General features: G+C 39.9%; 1 gene segment (V, D, J or C); it reads left to right on the forward strand.

Moving 5' to 3' along the window:
- Positions 1 to 3: 3 nt before the first annotated feature.
- On the forward strand, positions 4 to 3336 carry LOC148135232 (Ig heavy chain C region-like). The segment is given in 3 exon segments: positions 4 to 204; positions 2149 to 2455; positions 2911 to 3336. Coding segments are annotated over 3 exon segments (411 nt in total).
- Positions 3337 to 24395: the final 21059 nt, after the last annotated feature.

The following is a 24395-nucleotide window of genomic DNA, read 5'->3' on the forward strand; positions in this document are numbered from 1 at the left end:
AGTCAATCTCCGTGAGTTGGTTGAAAAATGGCCGACCCTTGGATTCTGGCTTCTTCACGTCTCCCGTGTGTGAGGCGGACGGGAACTTCTCGGTGACGAGTCGGCTGATGGTCCCTTATGGTGAATGGTACAACAGTGCGGTCTATACCTGCCAGGTCACTCATGGAGAGAACACTCAACGTAAAAACATCACCGCACTCCAGGGTAAGAGACACAGACTGAGAGAGCTACAAATCAATCTGAACTCTGATGTGAATCAAACACACGAATTTATCAGGCGTAGTAAACAGCACGGTACAGCTTCTCATTTCCCAACAAGCCACGTATCTCATTTCAGTTTGAGTGTTACATTAGCATTGCTCATAATTCAACTTTTGGCAAGTCAGAAAAGCATGTTTCCTCTCTGTTGAAGATAGATATATAGACAGTGAGCTTTGTTAAATGGTTTGTTGCCTGACCATGCTGGGAGAGGCATTCAGAGTGCTGAATGCTTGCCTGGTAGCTGCTTCAAGGATAAGTTTGGGGTGGAGGGGGGATATTGGAGAGATATGTGATTGAAACATAGAAAATACTGAGAGACTGAGGTCGAGTGAATGTGGAATAGATGCTTTGACTGTTAGGCGAGACAAGGACCCAAGGGCACAGTCTCAGGATCAAAGGGGCACCGTTTAGAACTGAGATGGGGAGGGATTTCTTCAGCCAGAGGGTGATGAGTCTGTGGAACATGTTGCTGCAGAGGGCTGTGGAGGCCAGGCCTTTGTGTGTACTCAAGCCAGAGATAGATCGACTCTTGTTTAGTACAGGGAGAAGGCAGGAGAATGGCTTTAGCCCGAAATGTCGATTTTCCTGCTCATCGGATGCTGCCTGACCTGCTGTGCTTTTCCAGCATCGTTCTGATCTAAACTCTGGATTGGCCGAACAACCTTATTCTGATCCTCTATCAAATTGACGTGGTGAAAATATGCAGTGATCCTTACTTGAAAATAAATCAAAATGCGTTCAATGCTTCATTCCCTGCTCAGGAATGACCTGTTGGTTGGACATTGTACGACATCGATTTTTATCTGCTACTGAGCTCTTTAACTTCATTTGTGGGATCAGACCACAGACCAAGTGGCTATCACATTTGATGAACTGGGATAAACGTGATCTCACTGAGCTGCTTTAAGATGCTCTCTGTAATTAGTGGATAAGGCAGGAGAATAAATTTTGGTGGGAATGCTACAATAGGGATGAATGAACTAGGAACTCAAGACAGGCTGATTTAGCCTGGTTTAGGGTGGCGATGTTTACACAGTGAGTAGTGGATGTCTATAAAATTAGTGACATTTCCATCGCGTTTGTAGATTAATTTAAGACGCTTTTGTTTGTTTTTTTCTCTCCTGCTCTATGAAGAAATTTAAAAATGCAGCTTGGTAAATAAAGTGAAAGTACAGACCAGTTCTGAACTAACTGAATGGAGGGAAAGACTTAAGGAGATGGGTGTCCTTCCCGATATCCAATGCTGTACTCAATGTCTTGTTTTCAGATCTATTCCAAACACAGCCCACGAGGAACAATGACATAAATTAGAGAATGACATCACACCAATAACGCAAAGTATTTTTGATCACGTTAAATATAATGAACAGAATTTCCATGGCTGTTCACCACTCCTGTAACACTTTAGAACTCTGCAAAGAGAATAATTATTATTTATTATAATCTCTCCAAAATTTGGGATGTGATTTGGCAGTCAGTGTGACCAGCAGCACTTGCACCTAAAGGTTATGAACATGGAAATGAACTCATTATATTCAGATTACTCTTGTCACAAGTATCAATACATGGTCTTAAGTGAGAGACAAACTCCAAAAGAAAGATAATTCCATGGGTTACATGATGGTATCTTCAATGATTTTACTTTTTTCACAGGTTTCGTGTGTTACAAAGCCAGTGCTCGTAAGGAATAATTACACAGGGTATGTTATAGGTAATCACAAATGTTTCACAGATCAAAATACATCAACAATAGTAAGCATCGTTTCAGCAATAGTTGGATTTGCCATTTTGAAGGTGGTGTCTTCACCCTGTGAAGGAGTAATCTGAAGATTGGCTGTTTGTATCAGAAAGGGGCATTTTTCATTGACTTTGATTTTTGTTTCATAGAAGATACCGAGTGCCACCCTAACACCGTTAAAATCCTCCCACCGCCAGTAGAACAAGTCTTACTGGAGGCGACGGTGACGTTAACCTGCGTTGTGTCCAATCTTCCTTCTGGAGTCAATGTGACCTGGAAACAAGAAAAGAAGCCTCTGAAATCAGAGATTGCTGAGCAGCCTGGACAGAATCCCGACAGCGTGATCAGCAAATTAGACATTTCTACTGAAGCCTGGCTGAGTGGCGTTACTTTTGAATGTGGTGTACCATCAGAATCTACCGACTCCGCTGAGAGACTCCATCCACAAGGAGAAAGGTGAGCGGTGAGATTAAAGCACAAAGGATCCCATGTGTAATCCAGATCCAGGAACATCAATGACAGGCTTTGATTGGTAATGAACCAACACTGTTGGGGGCATTAATGATGCATCTGAAGGCAGGACAGCTAAGTAGCTGATTCAGAAAAAGATGGACCAAAGGATATTGTATTCTGATTAAGTCAGAGAAGGTGGGAAGAAGCCTGGGTTGTGACGTCACCATCAGCAATGACAAATTGCCAGAATGTCCTCGTTGTGGGCTGGAAACATGGAGACAACTTTCACATTAAACTTTCCTTTTTTTACTGAACAGAATGTGTACCACTGTGCTCCTTTAAAAAACAAAAGTGAATAAATCCCAAATTAAACATGGCGTATTTTAATATTTAGTGAAATTTTGATATTGGTTCAGGATTTTTTTGGTTGATTTATATTTGTCTCCAATATTCTGCAGTGATTAATCCGCTGGAGCCATCAGTGTCGGTCCTCCTGCCACCAACAGAAGAAATCTCCGCTCAGAGGTTTCTCTCCCTCACCTGTTTAGTGAGAGGTTTCTCCCCCCGAGAGATCTTCGTCAAGTGGACAAACAATGACAAGCCGGTGAATCCCAGTAACTACAAGAACACCGAGGTGATAGCGGAGAGCGACAGCACCTCCTTCTTTATCTGCAGCCTGTTATCCATTACAGCGGAGGAGTGGGCCAGCGGTGCTTCTTACTCCTGTGTGGTGGGACATGAAGCGATTCCATTGAAGATCATCAACAGAACAGTCGATAAATCCAGCGGTAAACCGAGTTTTGTAAACATTTCACTTGCACTGATGGACACAGTTAATTCATGTCAATAAAAATCTCAAAGTTGCATTTAATAATTCAACAGAAGTAATGAAGTGTTTTTTTTTCCTCCAGTTGTGTGTTAAATACTGAATTAGTTGTTTCTCACTCTGACTTACATTCCATCTGTGTAGTTAAAGTGGATTATTAACAGGTCTAGAACGAGTGTCTTGTGCAGTTAATGTTCCCTGATCAGATACACCCCGGGTCAGAGACAGAGTAAAGCTCACTCATTGCAGGATTCCGCCAAGGACGTTATTCATCCTAAATCCCTCTGTGACAAAATCTGACAATGTCCATTTTATGTCAAGGGTAGGGCACGAGTTTTGAACTTGGTGTTTTGATTCCCCCAATTGGACATTCTTACAAAATTCATGTCAGTTTTAAACTGCCAAATTGCACCAATTGGAAATGTAAATTTAAGACACTTTAAAATTAAATTTGATTGGAACATACCAATCGTAAAGAGTGCGGAACAGTTTGAATGTAACCTTTGTTTCTGGGGAACTGCCAGGGATCTTGCGCCAGCGCATGAGTTGACAGAATGTATCTTCACTTTCACACCAAAGAGAATCAACAGATAAGTTGTCGTGGAGCAGAGGGGAAGGGAACGATGAATGGTCTGTTCTCTTGCTCCCTGTGCAGAGTTTTCATGGTGGATGTCCTCTGTAATGTAACCCAGTTGCTAACAGGGACAGTCAGCTTCTTGCTTACTGTCCAAAGATTTTACATTTCCATGCAAAACAATACCTTTGAAGCATGTTAGACACGCTTGGCTCTGTTAACAAATGATTAACATTGATTCCCATAATCCAAAACTGGTGTTTGCATCATCCCAGTTTGAATTCCATAATTTTATCTCAGTTTTCTGGAACACATGGGATCAATTCTGGTATTCGAATACCTGATATCATTTTGTTTCACATACAGAACACAAGTAGACATTTTCTAATAAACATATTCAGAAATGTTATCTCTGGGGCAGTGGGGATTTGAACTCACGCCTTTTCTCTCAGAGACAGAAGTTCTATCACTGCAACAGAAGAGTTGCTCATAAAACGCTTATCTCTGCACGACGATGGGAAATGTTTCCTGTAACACCAAGGTCAAATCTAATTATGGGCAATGCATTACAATTAGAACAATAAATTAGAATAATGAAAATTGCAGTCTGGTATAAGAACAGACACAGAGAGATGATCGCAAATACACACGTAATGACACATATATGGGCTCTCACCTAAAGACACATGTTTATGTGCACACTCAAATGTGCATATAGATAAGATGTCACACACGCATACGCGCACAGAGCCACACATGCAAGTGGTACTTGAACACTCACCTAAGCTCATACAAAAACTCACATACTCCGAAAGAAAATCATTTGCACAAATGAACAGGGGTACTCAGACATAACCATGAGAAACATCGACACACGGTAACACACAAATGGGCATGAATACATATACATTCATACAGCACAATGTGTACAGACATACACACATGAACACACAGATACAAAATCTGAAAAATGTCCTCCCACATGTCAACTCACACAGGCACGTAAGTGCACAGAGATAAACATTAATATCATTATTTTCCCATTTTCAGAATCACAAACATACGATGACAGAGGCAGCTTAATTAGTTATTTTGAAACCACATTGATCAGCATATATACAATATCACACGCACACACAAATTCAGAGTCTCACATGCAGACACACAAGTGCATAGATGAACAAATAGAGGGGCGTTTATTAAATAAGGTTAATGGGCACAAGGATCAGCAAGCATCCACAAACAATAGCACAAACAAGCTGATAAGGAGATGGTTTGGGAAAGATTGCCACACAAGTAATCATCATCATATAAATATAAACATCCATCAAAACATAACATTGCATGCTAACATTCATTAAGCATAAACATGAAAATAACCCAGTGTAGGTAGGATCTGAAACAGACACGTAAGCACACATTTTAGATAGCACTAATGAAAAGTGAACACTCACAAAGACATTACAAGATAAGCATAGGCAGCAACGAAGTGGCATATTAGCATGATGATGCTTACACACTGGGAAAAGACCAGAATTAAGGTGCATAAACACATGAGCACACCAGCAGTAAAGGAACAGGAATATGTTTATTCATGCACAGACTCCAACATGGGCTAGAGTGAAGTAAGAGACTCTTATAACCACATACACAAACATTAAAGGGAAACCAAACACACCAAGCAGTAGATCAAATAAATTAAGGGACACACGTACAAAAACTTATTCCTAAATATACAGATCCTACAAACTAAAATATGAAGCAATGTCCTGACTGTGATGTCACTTATATTCACGATTTGCCAAGCAATTGGTCACCAATACAAAAGATGAGAATCACATTTGAACTTTTATTCAGTGCTGGCCACAATTTTCAACTAAAGTGCTGTCACAGCCTATATTTAAAATATAATGATATAATTAAAATCATCATTCGTAATAAGCATTCCTCAAATAATAATATCCTTAAATAATAGATGAAAAGAAAAATAATTTAAAACGTTCTGACATGGACAATGAAGAAAGAACATGTGCAGTTAGTATTTGTAATTTCTTGCTGAGTCAATAATGCACGAATAGATACAGATAAGAGTCACACTTGAGAAATACCTGACTGCTTTATGAAGATGTAATGGTCTCTAATTACATGACTTGGATGCAGATAGATCGATCTGGATCAATAAACAATCTAAATGCGTTCTCTCGGCTTTATATTCATAGATTCAATAGATCGCACTTGGATTGAAGACTATGAGGATGATAACAGCAACATCTGGACAACTGCTTCCACGTTCATCACCTTGTTCTTCCTGAGTATTTTCTACAGCGCTGCCGTCACTCTGGTGAAGGTGAGAATAATCACATCTTTCTTCACGCCAAGCAGCCCAATATGTTTTGTGAAATCTCTAAGTGTACCATTGAATAAACATTAAATCTGAAAGTCCCTGATCATAAACATCTGCGTCATTGCTTTCTCTCTCTTTTCCAGGTTAAGTGAATGAGTTGTGGACCCCTTTGATTTTCCTGATCTGCTTATCAAGGTCTCTGAATTCCCAATCTCCAATCTGTCCTGTTGCTGACTCTAACAGTGAGATTACTTCAGTTTATCAGCGTGTAACTGAGACAATTATTGATGGATTTTCCTTTTTACTTTGATATCTTTGAGATGGTTGTGGTTGGAAGAATTTGTAGCTTCCCAGTTGTTTGAAGCCCGTTTGTTTTGTTTTTATTTGTTCCTTACTCAGAATGCTTGCCTACCCTTTCTGATGAGCCTTTGTATTCCCTTTCTTGTGACTGTTACTGATGTACAGAAAATTCCCAGCTCACAGCGCATGTGTTCTCGTCTCAATGTGGCATCCAGCCATTATATTCACTTCTGTTAGCTTTTACATCAACCTTTTGGATAAAGATGCTTTCTGAAATGGTTAATAAATCTCGAATGAATATGCACTAACCTTGAGTTTGCTTAGTTCTTTCTTCAAGGCCAGTCAGTAATAATACATTTACCCACATCCTACTCCTTTCCCAGCCAAATACTTTCACTTGTTCTGTTTGATTGTATTTTATCCAGCCATTTAGTTTAATGCTGCGCTACCATGCAGCCCACTGATGTGAATACATCTTTCTCACGATATGCCTGATGGAACACTCCAGAGGCAGAATGATTAGAGAACATTTCCGCTTATGCACCAAGGGTCACGGCCTCGCGTCACCTCATGATAATTTTATAGGTTCCACCAGAAGCCGAAAAAAGGCAGACAACGGAGTTTGAAAGTTTACTCTACACTGTCTAAACTAAAAGTACTCCCAATGTCAGGGCAGTCTGGGTTAGTAATGCAGAAATCGCCACCGAAAGCGCCCAACGAAACATTCATCAGCCAAAAATGTCAACGTTCAGTCAGGTATTCAGACACAACACGTGCACAATCCAAGGGCGGATTCTCAGAACTGGAGTTTTTCTCACACATAAATCTCATGGAGCGCAATTCCTGGGATCTACTTGACACACCATACCTGTCAAATCCCAGGGAATGAGACTGAGATCTGTCTGATACAGGGATATTACTGAACAGCAACCCTCAAAAATAATAAATCAGAGGGCGCTGTGACCAGGCAAGTCACAGCTCATGAGTACTTGAAATATTCAGCCATTGAGATCCATATGACACAAGACGGAATTGAGAACCAATCATAGTAACTGGTCACAGAGTCTGGAAACTATCAGCAGAGGAGAACATTCTCAATTTCTCAGAGTTGGTGAGGTGTATCATCCCGGGAATAGTGTTGTGAATCAGTCACGCACCCAATCTCATAACTTTGCATTTTTTTCAAAAACATGGCACCTGAAACTAGATGCAACATTCCAGGTGAGACAAGAGACTTTTTATTTCAGTTTAACATAATTGCTTTGTGTTTGTTCACTACAGCGTAGGGTGATGAAGTAGGGTTTATTTGCTCTTCTGTCCATGTATCATGGTACATTCCCTGATTTGTGCACATACACACGGGGGATCCTCTGCTCCTGCACCCCTTTGGGTTTACCCCCTTACTATTGTATGTTCCCCTGAGTTCATTACAAAACAAAGAAGCAGGTCACACCTCCCTGAGACTGAGATCTATCTGACACACCGATATTAATGAATAACAATCCTCAACAATTATAAATCACTGGTTGATTTCGATCAGGGAAGGCAGAGATGAGAAGTTCTGGAAACCCTGCTGCTTTCCATGTCCTTTCCCACAAGCCGTCTGTCAAGCTTTGAAGCTCTTAGCTGTTCTTCCAATATCCTAACATTTTATTTTAAATTGCTATTAATATTTTTCTGTAATTTTGTATTATAGACCAAAGCACAGGTTGAACCAACACGGACTCCAAACACTGAATGAAGTTCGTTTTTTAAAATTTTTGTTTCTATCCATAATTTTCCTTCCATACAATGTAACCTTTTATTTCCCATCACCCAAGTCACCCATAGTATCTTTATTTTCAGCTACTAACCAACACCAGTGAATTGAATAATTTATGTTCAAAGTCCCTCCCATCATGAAAGGTACGGCAGAAGTAGGAAGAGCTAGAAGGAGATTGGAGTCAATTTTTCTTGTGGTGAAACATTACTACTGTTCTAACACAAGGCATTTCTGAGGGATGGTCTAGTGAAGCTATGTGGATGGAACTCAGAAATAAGAAAAGCATGATTACTTTGATGCGATTGTAATAGTCCCCCCAGTAGTCAGAGTGAAATTGAGTAGCAAATATGTCGAAAGATCTTATTTATACTTGAGAATAATAGGATTGTAATAATAGCAAATTTTAACCTTCCAAACATAAAGTGGGACAGCCATGGTCTTAAGAGCTTGGATGGTGAGGAATTTGGTAAGTGCGAAAGTCAATTTTCTTCATTAATATGCAGATGTAACTATCACAGAAGGAGCAAACCTGACCTACTCTTGTGATATATGGCAGGGCAAGGGACTGAATGGTTAGTAGGGGAGCTGTTGGGGGCCGGGGTCATAATGCTATTAGTTGTAAAATATTTATGGAAAGGATTGGCATTATATATAAGTCAATGTTCTTAATTGGACGAGGGCAAATTTTGATAGTATGAGACAAAACCTTTCAAGGGTTGATTGGAGTAGACAGTTTGCAGCTCAAGGGACGGCCGGGAAGAGTGAAGCTTTCAGAAGTGAGATAACGGGAGTTCGGAGTCGGGATGTTCCTGTTAGTGTGAAGGTAAGGCTGGTAAGAGGAGGGAACATTGGAGGAATAAAGATATTGTGGCTTTGGTTCGGATTAAGAATGAATCATATATTAGATATAGATAAATGGGATCAAGTGAATCTCGAAGAGTACAAGAGGTGGAGGGACATTCTAAAGAGGGAAATGAGGAGGGCAAGAAAGGAAAATGAGATAGCCTTGGGAGATAATGTTAAAGATAATCCAAAGAGATTTGACTAGTACATTAAGAGCAAAGGGGTAGATCATAGAGTCATAGACATGTACAACTTGGAAACAGATCTTTCAGTCTCACTTGCCCATGCTGACCAGATATCCTAAACTAATCTATTCCCATTTGCCAGTACTTGGCCCATATCCCTCTAAATCCTTCCTATTCGTCTACACACTCAGATGCCTTTTAAATGTTGAAATTGCACCAGCCTCCACTGCTTCCTGTGGCAGTTCATTCCATACACACCATCCTCTGCATGAAAAAGTTACTGCTAAGGTACTTTCAACTTTATCCCCTCTCACTCTAAACCTGTACTCACGATTATAGGTTTAGATGAGACTCCACCCACCTCAGGGAAAAGACCTTGTCTATTCACCGTATCCATGCCTCTGATGATTTTATAAACCTTTATAAAGTCACCCCTCAGCCTCCAACGCTCCAGGAAAATCAGCCCCAGCTCATTCAGCCTCTCCCTATATAAGTCCACATGGCTGTGAATATGTATAAGCCTAGAGGGATGGCTTCATAAATCATGTTGCATTTTATATAAATGCTTTTTTAAATTATCATTTAGTATAAAATGGAGGATGGGTGCCTTTGCAATTTCATACCAGTAGCACAGAAAGACCTGGGGAAATAAACTGCAACAAAAAATGGACAAAAAGTGATTGCACTACGGATAATCTCACCATATCATTCGTGTAAAAAATAATTCCCTATTTTGACCTTGAAGTTAATAGAGTCTATTAATTAGTCCTGTGTGTGTAATAATTTTCATCTATCTGTCATTCTACATTTAGTTGTTATAGTTACCGTGTGGATTACTGCACCTCTCTAAAAATTCAAAACAAAATAAAGTAAAACTGCAAATTAATATTGTATCTAATTACTACAAAAAATTAGCAATCTAATGACACCAAATTGGAAAGGAATGTTGAAATGTAGCCAATTCTGAGGACTACAAGAAGTTGCAAGAGATCATTAATTAATTTATGGCATGTTCAAATAATTAGCAAATGAAGATTAACACAGATAAACGTAAGGTGTTACATCTTGGTAGGAATAATGTGCAGGTCACTTATTCAAAGATGCACGTCTAAGTGAGGGAGAGAAACAAAGGGATCTCAGACTACGACATCAGTCACTAACAATTTCACCACAGGTTCCGAAGGCCATAAAAATGCAAACAAAGCTCTAAGCTTTATCTCTAAAGGGATAGATTTGAAAGTAGGGTCACTATAGAAATTTGGTTGACTATAATTAAGAGTATTGCCTGCAGTTCGAGTTGACATATTATAGAATGGATGAGAGAGTGTGAAGAGAAGATTTATAAGAATGCTACACAAGTTTCTGGCTGTGTATATCAAGGAAGAATTGTTGCGCTGTTCACTTTTCTCTTGTAAAGAAGGCTGACAGTTCTAAAATTATGAAAGATTTTGAAGGGAGAAGGTACAGAGAAAACATTTCACTACGGGGTAGAACGTGACTAGAGGCTGTCAATATAAGACAGTACCTCAAGAAATTCAAAAGGGAATTCAGAAGAAACCTCTTCACTGAAAGAATGATGAGAACGGGGAATATGTGACCAGACGGAATAGTTGAAATCATTAGTTGAGATGTATTTCAAGGAAACTAGGTGAGCACTTGGAAGGGATGGGAATAGAGAATTACAGTGGGCGATTTCGATGAGGAAAGATGAGAAACACCTTGAGTGGAACATAAGCGCTGGCATGAACTGATTGTACCAAATGGTCTGTATTTCCTCTGTAATCCTATGTCGAAAATCACCATTGTATGAATCAAAAAGTGTATTAAAAACATCTAGAAGAATTATAATGTTTCTCACAAAAAAGTCTCAAGTATTCACCAGTGAATGTAAATGATTTTATCACATGGCCACACTTCACTATTTGCTTGCTAGCACTGAAACAGCAGTAATCACAGTACTCTTACTAGGAGTAGGAGTAACCCAGTGTCCATGCATCAATTGGGGGATCTTACTGACTTATTAATGGTCTCAGTAGGACCTGCCAACCTGGTCCTGGGAATGTTGTGAACACTCCAGCCCTCACGGCTTCTTTCACTCACTTACTCTGATTTCCAGTTCCGGTAATGATCGCCACCATGGACAGGAGACTGTTCCAGTATGCAGAAGAGATACCCTGTTATGAGCCATAAGGTACTTCATTAGGAGGGACATCCTGCAGGCGTGTCTCTCGGATGCAGGAGAAGGTCTCCCACACAATGGAGGACCCACCTACTGCTAACAAACTGCCAGCATTGGCGGGAACAGACTCTACATTGACCACCTGAGTGGCCATCCTTTCCCTAATTTGGGATCAATAAAATACTACGGAGGTGGAAATATGAGAGCCACTGAAACTCCTTCCTCCCTTATTATTATCCACCTAATGACCTTGCAGCCTGTCCCTAGAGGGCTGATAGAACGCAGTCCCATTGCAATATTCAAGAACATGAAGAGCTGGCAGACTGGTCAAAATTGATAAAGCTTAACACAAACAGTCTTGTCCTGAGTGTTAAATTCTAAAGTGTAACTTGAGATGAGTTCAATAAAAATGGCAGAAGTACCGAAACAAACACTTCCATCCATCAGAAACAAATTTCTATGAATGGGAACGCGTGGTCCGCTATTTGGAATGGAGCAGTGCATTTGAAACGTTAATGTGGAGCAGCAATGTTATATGATGGATGTGTGCACAGTTTGAAGCTGTTTGCTGATTCAGTTTTGCGAAAGCTTTGGCAGATACATTCCAATTAGAATGAATTAAATCTGCCAAAGTGGACATTAAATACTCACATTTATGAGATGCTTTAACATAGTACATAGAAAAGTACAGCACAGAACAGGCTCATTGGCACACGATGTTTTGCTGAGGTTTAATCCTAATGTAAAATATAATAACAACCTACACACCCCTCAACTCACTGCTAAACATGTGCATGTCCAGCAGTCGCTTAAAAGTCCCTAATGACTCTGCTTCCACCACCACCACTGGCGATGCATTCCATGCATTCACAACTCTCTACATAAAGAACCTACCTCTGACGTCTCCTCTATACCTTTCTCCTAATATCTTAAAAATATGACCCCCCTCGTACCAGTCAATCCTGCCCTGGGGAAAAGTGTCTAGCTATTGACTTTATCTATTCCTCTCATTATCTTGTATACCTCAATCAGGATTCCTCTCTTCCTCCTTCTCTCCAGAGAGAAACGTCTGAGCTTATTCAACCTTTCTTCATTAGGCAAGCCCTCAGTCCAGGCAGCATCCTGGTAAACCTTCTTTGAATGCTCTCCAAAGCCTCTTTCTTATAGCAGGGCGACCAGAACTGGACACAATATTCCAAGTGTGCTCTCACCAGGGACTTGTAGAGCTGTCGCAAAACCTCGCGGCTCTCAAACTCGATCCCCCTGTTAATGAAAGCCAAAACACCAAATGATTTCTTAACAACCCTATCCATTTGGGTGGTAACTTTGAGGGATCTATGTACTGCACACCCAGATCCCTCTGTTCCTCCACACTGCCAAGAATCCTGTCTTTAACCCTATATTTATTCGAGTCCGACCTTTCAAACTAGAAAAGGATGCACCAAATGCCAAACAGGGGAAGTTTATTGGCACGTATCAGAAGAGTTAGGACCAAGACCAAAAACATGAAACCGGCTTTTAAGCAAGCTTTCAAAGAGAGAATGAGTACCAGAGGGCATCTGAGGAAGTTTATCAGTAAAGTACAGCTAATTAAGGGGCTTGGCCATACTCATGGACAAAAAGATATAAAGCAATCAGAGAACCAAAGAACAGAGTGTGTATATAAGGGGTACAAGAGACAGCGTGGATCAAGGCTTTGAAGAATTTAGAGATAGACGTAAGTTTAAACTCAATACATTAGATCTCAGTCCTTTCTCTATAAGCACAAGTTTAAGTTTACCAGTCTTGTCCAGGCCAGCAGTAAATGGGATTTTTATTTGCACTGTGCACATCTCCTGATTTCACAAGATATCTTAGTTTTGTAAATGCAATAGAATGCATTTTGCACCGTTTCAGCAATTCATTAAATACAAATTGACCAAAGTAAACAACTTTCCAAAGCTGTCTTTTAACAGCCAGACTGATACAATATACAAAGAGGATCTTCATGAACAAAGTGGGCTTGTCAGGGGGTTAAATCATTTCAAATTCGAAAACTAGATTCCATTTTAATCATATCAACTGGATGTTGGATACTCCATGAACAAAAGGTTCCCAAATTCAAACGATTGTTTTCAAATTCTGAAATATTTTGACATAAAGGGAAACAACATTTTATACTGAACAAGAAAAGAGTTCTGATGCTTTGGAAAGTGCACAATGATTGATCGAGATGTTCCCAATTGGGAAATGGACTGGTCAGATGGTGATGGACAGTTGACAACTGAACTTTGTTATGTTTTCAATTGGCAGGTTGCCTGAGTGGTCAAGGTATTGTCATGCCAAATGAGGCAGAGAATGGCCATCACCAATTTAGTCGAATCACAACAAGCATTGGCAGTTAACTGCCAACCATCACCTGGTCCACTCTCCATGCCTTTACCAATCAGCACTCATTACCCAGACAAATTAAATGCTTTCTCCCTTTCCATTGGAATTCTTGAGAGTGTCCTGATAAGTACAATATTAAAGACTTAAATAAAAAAAAACTTTATTTTCATCAATACTCAAATTTCCATGTTGTACCAGTTGGCAGAGGTGAAACTTAACTATAATGTATCAGGCCTACAATGAACTGGTAAAGTTCTGCACTGGTCTCAGAGGAAAATCAGCAGCAATGTCCTTGTGGAGACATTGCTTTGCCTTTGATCCTATATAACAACAATTTCAAAGCCATTGAGGAACAGAAATAAATAGAAACAAACCACATGCACATACACACAACACACTATTATTTAAAGTAATAGAGAGAAATTCTGCACTAACAGAAAACCTCATTGTCATTCTGAATACTGAATGTGGCACCAAAAGCACCTTTGTGATAATGACAGTTTGAAAGTCTAGCCCATATTGGTTTGCAGCAGTTGAAGAATTAGTCATTCTATTATGAATCCCGGTTAGTTCTGACACCCGTATGTGACCATAGATTCAGATTGTTTTTAAAGGCAGATATCAATATGAAGTTGCACAGTGGCAGGAGCACGGCTATCCTATGGACAGCGCTAAAGAGATTTCACACCCATTGGCTCTTTAATAAAGAAATGGGGCAAACCTCAGAGATAGGGAAATGTAAATAAAGGAATCACTATCAAGATTTCATCCAATTTGATAGTAACTGATACCTGATCACCAAATTCAGCTGCCACTTGAAAGGATGAAAGAAGCCTATAAGGAGAACTCAAAATTTCACTTGATTCTGTGTCACATTATCGCAAGAGAGCTTTGTAGTTGTCTTCTAGCAGACATCATTTTTTTCCACAAACCACAGAGATCAGAACCGAATAGTGCAGAACCACATCAAAACTCATCTCCAGAAGCTGTGTCAATTGGTGTTTGGGTTTGCAGTGCCTCTGTATTCTGAGCTTCGGCCCCAACCTCTCGCTGATCACTAGCTTTCTTGATAAGTTGCAGTTCCAGTCAGTTTCTATTTCATCATTGTCTCAGATTATAGAGGTTTCAGTATCAGTGAGTCCGCCAGTATAGCGCATTGGTTAAATCAGCAGTGGCTCCACTGAAAAGGCTTTTAAATCCTGAGGTTCATAGAACAGCACATAGTTATCCATGTTAAAAGATGTAATAACAATTAACAATAATATATTTGATCTGCTATATTTTCCATTACTGATTGCAACGAATCTACCTCATGGGATACAGAAACTCACCAATGTCAGTAAGAGTCCCTTAAAATTTGGGCAAAGCACAGGCTATTGACTTAAGAGAATAAACTCCATACAATAATGCAACAAAGAAAAGCACAGGTTTGATAGAGAGCAAAACCCTCTCTACCCTAGCAGAGTAGAAAAGTTGCACATTTATATAACATCTTAATAAGATCCTGACTGACCCGATATTAACAAGCTTATAAAACATTCCGCTGGCAATTTCCCACTTTAGCTTCTCGCATTCTATCATTTAGTATATTCCACTCCATATCTATTCTAATCTGAAGAATATTTTTCCTGCTGTTAGTCACTGTTCCACACTGTACTCCTTTCGTCATTCTCGAATTTAAAGAGCCTGCAATGCTTTTCCTCAGCCTATTCTTTAGACAAGATAAAATGGATTGCAACAGACTCCACTGTTTGCTTGTACTTGACACAATGAGAACTATTGAAATATTTCAATACACTCCTTTGGTGAAAAATATAATTTGTTTTAATCCTTTAAAACTGGTTCAGTCCGTTTTATATTTGCATTGAATGGTATTTCAGTTTGATCCAGATGTTAGTATAAAGTGAAATGTTACAGCACTGAGCTTTGTCTCATTCTCCTTTGGTGGAAGTTGGAAAGGAGTGCTTTCTTACAACAGAGGGTCAAGAGAGTGAAAAATGAACGGCCAAGTTGAGTAATAATACATGCAGGTTCTGACAAAGCCAATTTTCAATCAGAGATGTTCGATACAACAACCGAAGCACTTTTGATCATGTAGTCACATGCCAGAAATGTGATATCTAATTTGTGTACCATGAGAAAAGCAGGAAGGAGATGATGACCAGATGGTCTGCTCATCGGGATTGAGCGATAAATATTGGCCGGGACACCAGATATAATCTCACTTTAATTCAAAGTAATAAGTGTCCCTTTAGAGGGCAGTGTGGCTTTGGTTTAATGCATCATATACATCTGATGTGCAGGAATATTTCAGGACTGCACTGCTGTGGCAGTATCAATTAGTGTATTCTAACGCCGAAGGTAGATCTTGAACCCTCAACCTTCCGACTCAACGATCAGCATTAAACTTAGTGACACCTGAGCAGCACACAATGCTCTGACAAGTGGCTTATTATTTACATCCCCAGGGATTAATGAAGCAATTAAGGGCAATTGCATCAATTCTGTTTGAGATACAAAACAGACCTCTGATGACAGAATGATAGTCTCCCTACCCTTGGTCAGTCGGCTTAAATTCCTAGATTAGATTGAGTAGACTTGGATTCCTGTCCCACCTACTCCAGAGGTGTGTCATACATCGCTGAACATTTTAATTTAAAAAAAATAATACTTCTTCAACCAATGGGCTGTTGTCATTAGGAAAGTGCAATATGTGTAATTAGGAATCAGCACTTTGGGTCACCTTTGCTGATTCCCTGTGTGTTCTACGGGAGTCAGTAATTTCTATCAGTGTCCACCATTAAAGCGACAAAATGTTCTCTAATATCTCTCCTCAGTAGGTCATTCTTCACTTTTGAATATGAACAGTGAGCACTCAGTCCTATCTCTTTTTTAGCAACAAATGGCTACCTTGCTTCCAGCTTGCTATCAGCAAGAGGTTAACTTGCACTGTCAAAGTGTGGCAATACAGAGAACAACCCTCTCCATACATGACCCAGGCGAAGATCACAAGATGCAGCACAAGCCAGTGTTTATGCCCAGAATTAGATAACCAGGAAGGATGTTCTCCACGGCTGGGGAGTCCCGAACCAGGGCTCACGGACTAAGGAGACTGGCTCGGGCATTTTGGACTAAAATGAGGAAACTTTTCTTCACCCTGACAGTGGTGACACTTTAGAATTCAGTGTCATAGAAATTGATTAAGTCCAAAACATAATAGTTTTTTTTTCGGACAAAAGGGATCAAAGAATGATGGAACAGAGTACTGAGTTGGATAATCAGCCATCATCATTTTGAACAGCAGCGCATGCTTAAGGGGCTGAATGGCTTACTGCTCCACCTATTTCTGTGACCATTCTGTGGCTTGAAGAGATGGATTTTGTTCAAAAGCTCATCAAGATGATTGTGAATTAGACATTCCTCAAATTAAATTGAACAATGAGGAAATTCTGGAAAACTGGGATTTTTCACCTTCCAGGTGAAAATCGAAATGACCTGAAAGAGTTGGTATAATCCCATGGGGAGATATGTGGGAATAACCTGGGAATTACTAATCTCACTACACATAATATTGATTGAGGAAATGTTGTTCCAATCAAGCAACATCCGAGAGACCTAACCTTTGAAGATTGGCACAGGTTCAGAAAGAGACTGAACACATGCTGAAGCATAACATGGTCGTACATTGGATCAAACTTACTTTTTGACTGTCACTTTCTTTTCTCGTCAACTCAAATTGTCAACTTCCTCAGAATTTGGACAGAGTTTGGACTCCATGTTTGTTTCACAGCTTCAATTGAACGCAAGGACAAATTAAGACATTTCAAGCAAACACTTACAACTACAATTAAAGAGGCAGTTTCCTCCTGCTCCTATTTTCTATGTTTCTAAACCGGCTTAAATATCCAATAAAACTGAACATTCAGAATTATATGCCTTCATCAGATGATTTAGGTAAACAGGTTACACATTAGATTTTCTAGTCAGCGTATAAAGTTAGTCCATATGATCTCCCAGTACTGTTGCTTGAGGCTGAGATTACAGTTCATTAGAAGCTTTCCCACCACTAAGATGAATCTGTTTGCTGGATTGAACAAAAAAATATTAAATGTTGTGATTCGCCAGTCTCTGATTCCATGTCTGTATTTGAACAGGATTAGGGTGTTGTGGATATTACCACTTCAGCTTCAATGTTACTTTTCTCTGTATCCTCAGGTGTCTCCAATTCAGCTGTTATCAGTTACCAAAACTCAATGACAATCTGCCTTTCTAAATGAAGCAGAAATTGCTGGAGAATCTCAATAGGTTACAGGACTCAAAAACATTGACTCTGCTTTCCCGCCACAGATGTTGCCAGACATCTGCTGAGATTCTCCAGCAGTTTCATTTTTGTTTCAGATTTCCAGCATCTGCAATTTTGTTTTATTTAGCCTTTCTAAAATTCTGTCAAACTTCATCTCATCCAAGTCCCAATTACATTTTGTTTCACCATGAACTGGACATCAAATTCCCCTTCATAATACCACAGCCAGGCCCCTGCCCCGCTGAAGTTTAAACAGGGGATTTATGATCATTGGCCCCACTCATTCTTTTGCTACTCTTTCACCGTTTGTGACTAATGATGACTTTTGGATTCCCTTTTAATGTTAGCTGCCAAACTCCCTTACTCTTTATTTCCCCTCTGAATAGTCTATATCTAGCATGGTTCTCACTGGGGTGAACAATAATCCATATCCTTTGCAACATCATGCAGGGAATTAGAGTATTGTTTTTGCCACCATTTCCTGCTTGTGGAAATGTTAAGCTGTACTGTACAGCTGAAGCTGAACATTGCCCAGATTTGTGCTCAAATGTCCTTGCTCAAATGCCCTCTTGGCCCATTGAACTCAACCCTCCTCCAACTCAGAATTATTCTGGATTGTTCCTTGTTCATTTTATACACAAGCTAAACTATTTTTATACAATGACCGATGCTTTCTTAAATGATCCCAGGCTAATATTTAATGCATTTTATACATATTGTGTGTATGCACACAAATTATGAAGTTGGCAGTGCAGATTGAAGATATCATTAGGATTCTGAACATTATAAATAGGACCGTCACATGCAAAATAAGGAAATTATGACAAATGGTTATAAACAGTCCTGCTTTTCCCTCATGTCTAGTATTTATGCAGCACGCTTCAGGAAGGGATTTGAGAAGGTGCACAAAAGGTACACAAGAATGGTACCAGAGATGAGTAACTGGACAACTATGTGGATAGTTTGAAGAAGCTCGGGCTGCTCTTATGGAGGACAGAAGATGAAGAAGACATTTTACACGTGTTCAAAATCATGAGGGATTTGGATAGAGTAGAGTAAAAGGGTAGGAGAATGCATCTGGATTTGTTACTCTGTGGAGGGTTGGTGTGGACTTATTGGGCCAAGTGGCCTGTTTCCATACTGTACCGATTCTATTTTAAAAAAGGCTTGAGAAGAAAAGGACACTGACTTAAGATGATCAGCAAAATAAAACAATGGTTACAAGGATTTTTTTTTTTAAATAGCATAGTTCGGAAACTGTGATGTTCTGCCTAATAGTGTAGTGGTGGAGGCAGCTTCAACTGAGGTCTTCAAAAGAAATCTACAGTTTTCACCAGGAGAGGTTTTACAGTATCATATAGTAAAAAGACTTGGGAGTGAACATAGGCAGGTTTCTCTTTGAGAGCTGATCAAATCATTGCCTCCGAGTTGTTACCATTGATCATTGTATAACATTGCACAAACTGCCAGCTCACCAGTATTTCCTAATGGTTTGTCATATTCTGATATAATGACTAACTTAGTCATGCCTGCAACTAAACTTACTTTGCAATTACTTCACTTGATCCAGGAGAACCTGCATTCCCATTTCCCTCACTGTTTGCACTGACAATGTTTCCAGAACTGCAATTCATCACAGAGCACAAATTCAGTCATTTAACATCAGTAACCTTATCCAGAATTAAGTCCAAAGCAATTTAACAAAAAAAAAATCGCAGACTTGAGATTCAATATTCCAAGCCTGGTCGACTAGTTTTCTTAAGTTAGTCAATAACTACAATTTTAATAAATTGCATTATTAGCCATAGTGATAAAAAAAGAACAGAGATATCCATGCAAAGTGAGAATCAGGTGTAACAGACCTTTAGCTGATCGTTGTTCTAATCAGAAATAGAGATTATAGACAGGAAAGGTCCTTTCAGTGTAAGTGTAATGAGATTCTGTAGTCCATTCCGTGTAGGTAGCCCAACATCATAGCTCAGTGATGGTGAAGGTGGCAATTAGGTCCGTTAGTTCTTTTGCCAGTCAATCAAACTGCTCTCTCTTTGATCATATTGAGCTTCTTGACTATTTTTTACAATTAAACCAATCACCGGGTGAGCAGTGAAGATTCCAATGCTCCCGACTTTACCCTTGTAATGGTGAAGTTAATGAGGGGGTAATGACCAAGCAGTTTATCTTGAATCCCAGTCTTGTAATCTTGCTAATGTTATTCGTTATTGATGCCTTCACCACCTATCCCCCTGGAGTGTATTGACAATGCTCTCCTATGATCTGGCAAATGTTGCTGGGACTTTGTTTTCAAGATGCATCATTAACCATCTTGGTCGTGATGGTATGGGGTTCTTTTGACTTCCACAGGATGTCTACAGTACACCACAATGAGGGAATGCTGGTCTTGGGGTGTGGAAGAGACAGTACAGGGTGAAAAGAAGAGAACACCATTTCTTTAGTATGTCACCATTGTTTATAGCCATTCCTGAATACTGAAAGACAAGCAAAATTCAACCGACCATCGAAAAACTTTGGATGTTTTATGCTGATTCAAGATTGGTCTCTCAAAATAAGCCAAGCATTTCTAAACCAGTCAAGTAGTTGTTATCTGTGATTGTTCTCATCTCTGTTGGTGTTCACCACACTGCCATGGGATCTCTTCGTGAGGCAACCCTGATATAATCTTACAACAGCAGCCAGCACTCCCCTTTCACATGATTGGATCTCTAGCATAGCAGATTTAAATCTGACATTAGATCAAACTTACTTGCCAATTTGTTCCCTTTAGTTTCTGACAAACTTAGGTTTCTGCCTAATTCACAGTTTGAGGTGTTAACATTTTCGCAGCTGCAACTGGTCATAAAGTACCAGTTAAATCATTTTAAATATGTGCATGATCACCAAGTTAATATTTGGCACTTCTTACCAACATCGAGAGTTTTGGCTGTGAGGGCAGGAGCTGGTGGGTGGGAGTAAAGAGGTCAAATAAAGACTTGTCTGCACTGGGACAGAGGGAAAACATCCAAAATGCAAGGATTCAAGTTTAACTGCTTTATCTCTGAAAAAAAAACTTAAGGTCTTCATACACTATTGCTAATGTAACCCTTGCAAGCACAATTTGCAACTCAATGTTTGATTCAGAATCCGAATATAGTAATTTCTCATTATTCAAATTCACTGAAGGTTCATGTAATATTAGTCAGTATTGGCTGTTTTGTTGAAAAAAGAATTTTATTCCTTTTCCTTTCCTGCTCCTTCATCCGTTCGGAGTTTACTGAAAGATCTGACCAGAATAACCCCGGGAGTAATTACAGGCCTCTGACCCAGAGCAGTGTAATGACCTCAGGGTTTAGGCTTCTATTCATTGATGACATCAGTGAAACGGTATGGATGTGATGCTGCCTGTATTGAATTCACCATGAAAGCACTTTATAAGCTTGATTCAAACAAATAACTATTACTCGGGAAAGCGCCTGACTCTGTGGATACACATGGCCTTTGTCCAACTTAAATTATAAAAAAGTGCGAAGCATTCAATGGCGACATTGTATGGGAGATAGACAAGGTGAGGAGGCCAGGAGCCGGTCCCAATCCATAGCCATTTTTCTTCAAATATGTAGCCATATTTCATCAAATGTCACCAAACTTTGGAGACCATGCAATGATTTTGGAGGTAGTGTGGAATGGGGGGTGGGGGAGTGAGGATGAGCAGGAAAGAGAAACAAAGAGAAGCGATGAGGTGGGGTGAAGGAGAGGAACCCAATTCCTCAGTATTTTCACAATCGCTCCAATGTCCAGAAACAGAACCTCATTATCGATCAGCAAGCAATTTCCTGTCTCAGCATTTAGGGTGGTGGTACTACTGTTTAAGACAACTCTGTCATTAATATTAAATTCCATGGGAGGCAGTCTAGCAGCCTTTTTAATGTAGCTGTTGTTATCTGAACTGGCATTCGTCGCGTTGCACAAAACATTTCAAAGGAATCAATGGTTCTTCAACATTCCCTTTTCACATTGTTGTATTCCAAATGAAGCATAATTAAACCACATCAAAATCAGATCATATTCAAACTTGCTTCCTCATGTCTGGCAAACTTTGATTCCCATCCTCCTGACAATCTGGTCTGTCAAAATGTCCCCAGCCACAAGTCATTGTGAAACACAAATTAAACAAAAGGCTTACACCTATAAATGACTTGCAAACATTTGAAAATAAACCCTGAAGATCAAAAGGCTCTATTGAGCTGATAGAGCATTTTTTTTAAAAGAGGAATCACTCTAATCACCAGGAGTAACGCAAATATTGGGATGGGCTGTGGTCTGGAATGGTGGTGTTTGCAATAACACTGAGAGATGTTGTCAAGAGGAAGTTCCTCCAGAAATCTTACAGAAATTCCTGCTCTCTAGAATTTCCTTTTCACGTTACATTCTGTTAAAAAAAGGCCACTTTCAAAAGCTATGGCTGCAATATATGTTGATGTTTTTTCAACTTTCACAGAGGTTTGCAGGACACCATGGTCTGTTCTTTCTGAATCGATGGGGATGAGGGGAGGTGGCCGATGTAATAGTATTGGGAAGCAGAGAGTTTGGTAGTCAATGTGTTTTCAATATGTTTAGCCTCATTGCACAGTCCAGTGCTTTGAAGTGAACAACTGAAGGCCTGAACATTGAAGGGCTGGAAATTATTATTGAAATACTTTGTGTTAATGCATGCTCAATTATTCACTGGCTTTTAACTGGGTGGTGGTAGGATTTAGAAAATGGCTTGGAGGGAGTCTGGCACCTTCTCATTGCTAAGCCATGCTGACGTAGATCAGTTCTCTTTGACATCTTGACTCTCCATGATCTCTCAAGCCTGTCTCCCTCATTTCCCTGATTGTGCCCACCTTTGCAGCCTCAGCAATGATCAGTATGAACAGTAGGGCTCAGAAATGTGTTGATCTGTCCTCCCTCTTACTGGAGTAGCAAGTCTTGAAACTAAGCTGCGCTGTCAACTGATGAGTAACCCTGGCAAGGATCTCTTCGTTTTAGATTAGAATGGAGCTGGAAAAGCACAGCAGGTCAGGCAGCATCTCAGGAGCAGGAAAATCGCCGTTTCGGGCAAAAGCCCTTCATCAATGAAGAATCTTTTCATTGGTCACTGCTTGCAATATACCATCCTTAGCATACGCCAAAACCTCCAGGTTTCAGTCCCAGCATCAGGTCTGCAGCATTCACTGCAAGCTTCACCTAAAATGTTTTTTTACAAGACTAACGATAGAGCAAAGATTATATGCCAGTCAATAATTTCTTTAATGTAAAATAACAAACTGTGGAAGTTGGCAATCTGAAAGAAATACAGAAGTTGCCGGAGAAACTCAACATATTTTGCAGCCTCTGTGGAGAGGAAGCAGAGTTCACCTTGAGTCAACTGACCCTTCTTCAGAGAGATCTGAAGTTGTGAACATGAGTCATTCAACGAAAAACATTAACTCTGCTTTCACTCCACAAATGCAGCCAGATCTGCTAGCTGTTAGCAGACAGTCACACATTGTGTTCAGCTTACTTTTCAATGACCTTCTTAGTTTCTGGAGAAGCAGAACCACCAGCTCCCTCGCACTTTCAGCAGTTGATGTTTTCAGAGCTGCAAATGGTCACCAAGTGCCATTAAGTCAATTGAAGCAAACATTTACGTTCAGAATAAAAAAAGTTTTTAGAAACTTGAATAGGAGTGTCAGGATTTCAAGCCACTGACAGTCAGGCTGGAACATGGAAATGAAGGATGTGACAAACCCATTTCTTCAATACTTTACACGTGTTGCACAGTCTAGAAAAGTCTCAAGTAAAGAGCTTAGGGCAATTAGAGAAGGGCAACTAACTGTCCAATTTCTCCACTTAATAGCTTTGGATTCTGGTTCTACATACAGGATTGACTTTTCCTCATCAATGGGTATTGGCTCAGCAATTGCAAACATTAATAGTGACACAGAAAGGTTTGCCACTCTGCTATTGCTTCAATTGATCCATCAGCTCTTTAGATTTGGCTGGTTCCTTCTTGGGATAGTGACCCAGCAACAGCTTCTTGATCAGTCCACATCAGCAGCATGTCAACATTAGATTAGATTAGATTACTTACAGTGTGGAAACAGGCCCTTCGGCCCAACAAGTCCACACTGACCCGCCGAAGCGCAACCCACCCATACCCCTACCTTTACCGCTTTAACCTATCACTACGGGCAATTTAGCATGGCCAATTCACCTGACCCGCACATCTTTGGACTGTG

Source organism: Chiloscyllium plagiosum, unplaced genomic scaffold (assembly GCF_037043375.1).
Source record: "Chiloscyllium plagiosum isolate Xiang-an unplaced genomic scaffold, Cpla_swu_hap1 HiC_scaffold_51, whole genome shotgun sequence".
In the NCBI taxonomy this organism is placed as follows: domain Eukaryota; kingdom Metazoa; phylum Chordata; class Chondrichthyes; order Orectolobiformes; family Hemiscylliidae; genus Chiloscyllium; species Chiloscyllium plagiosum.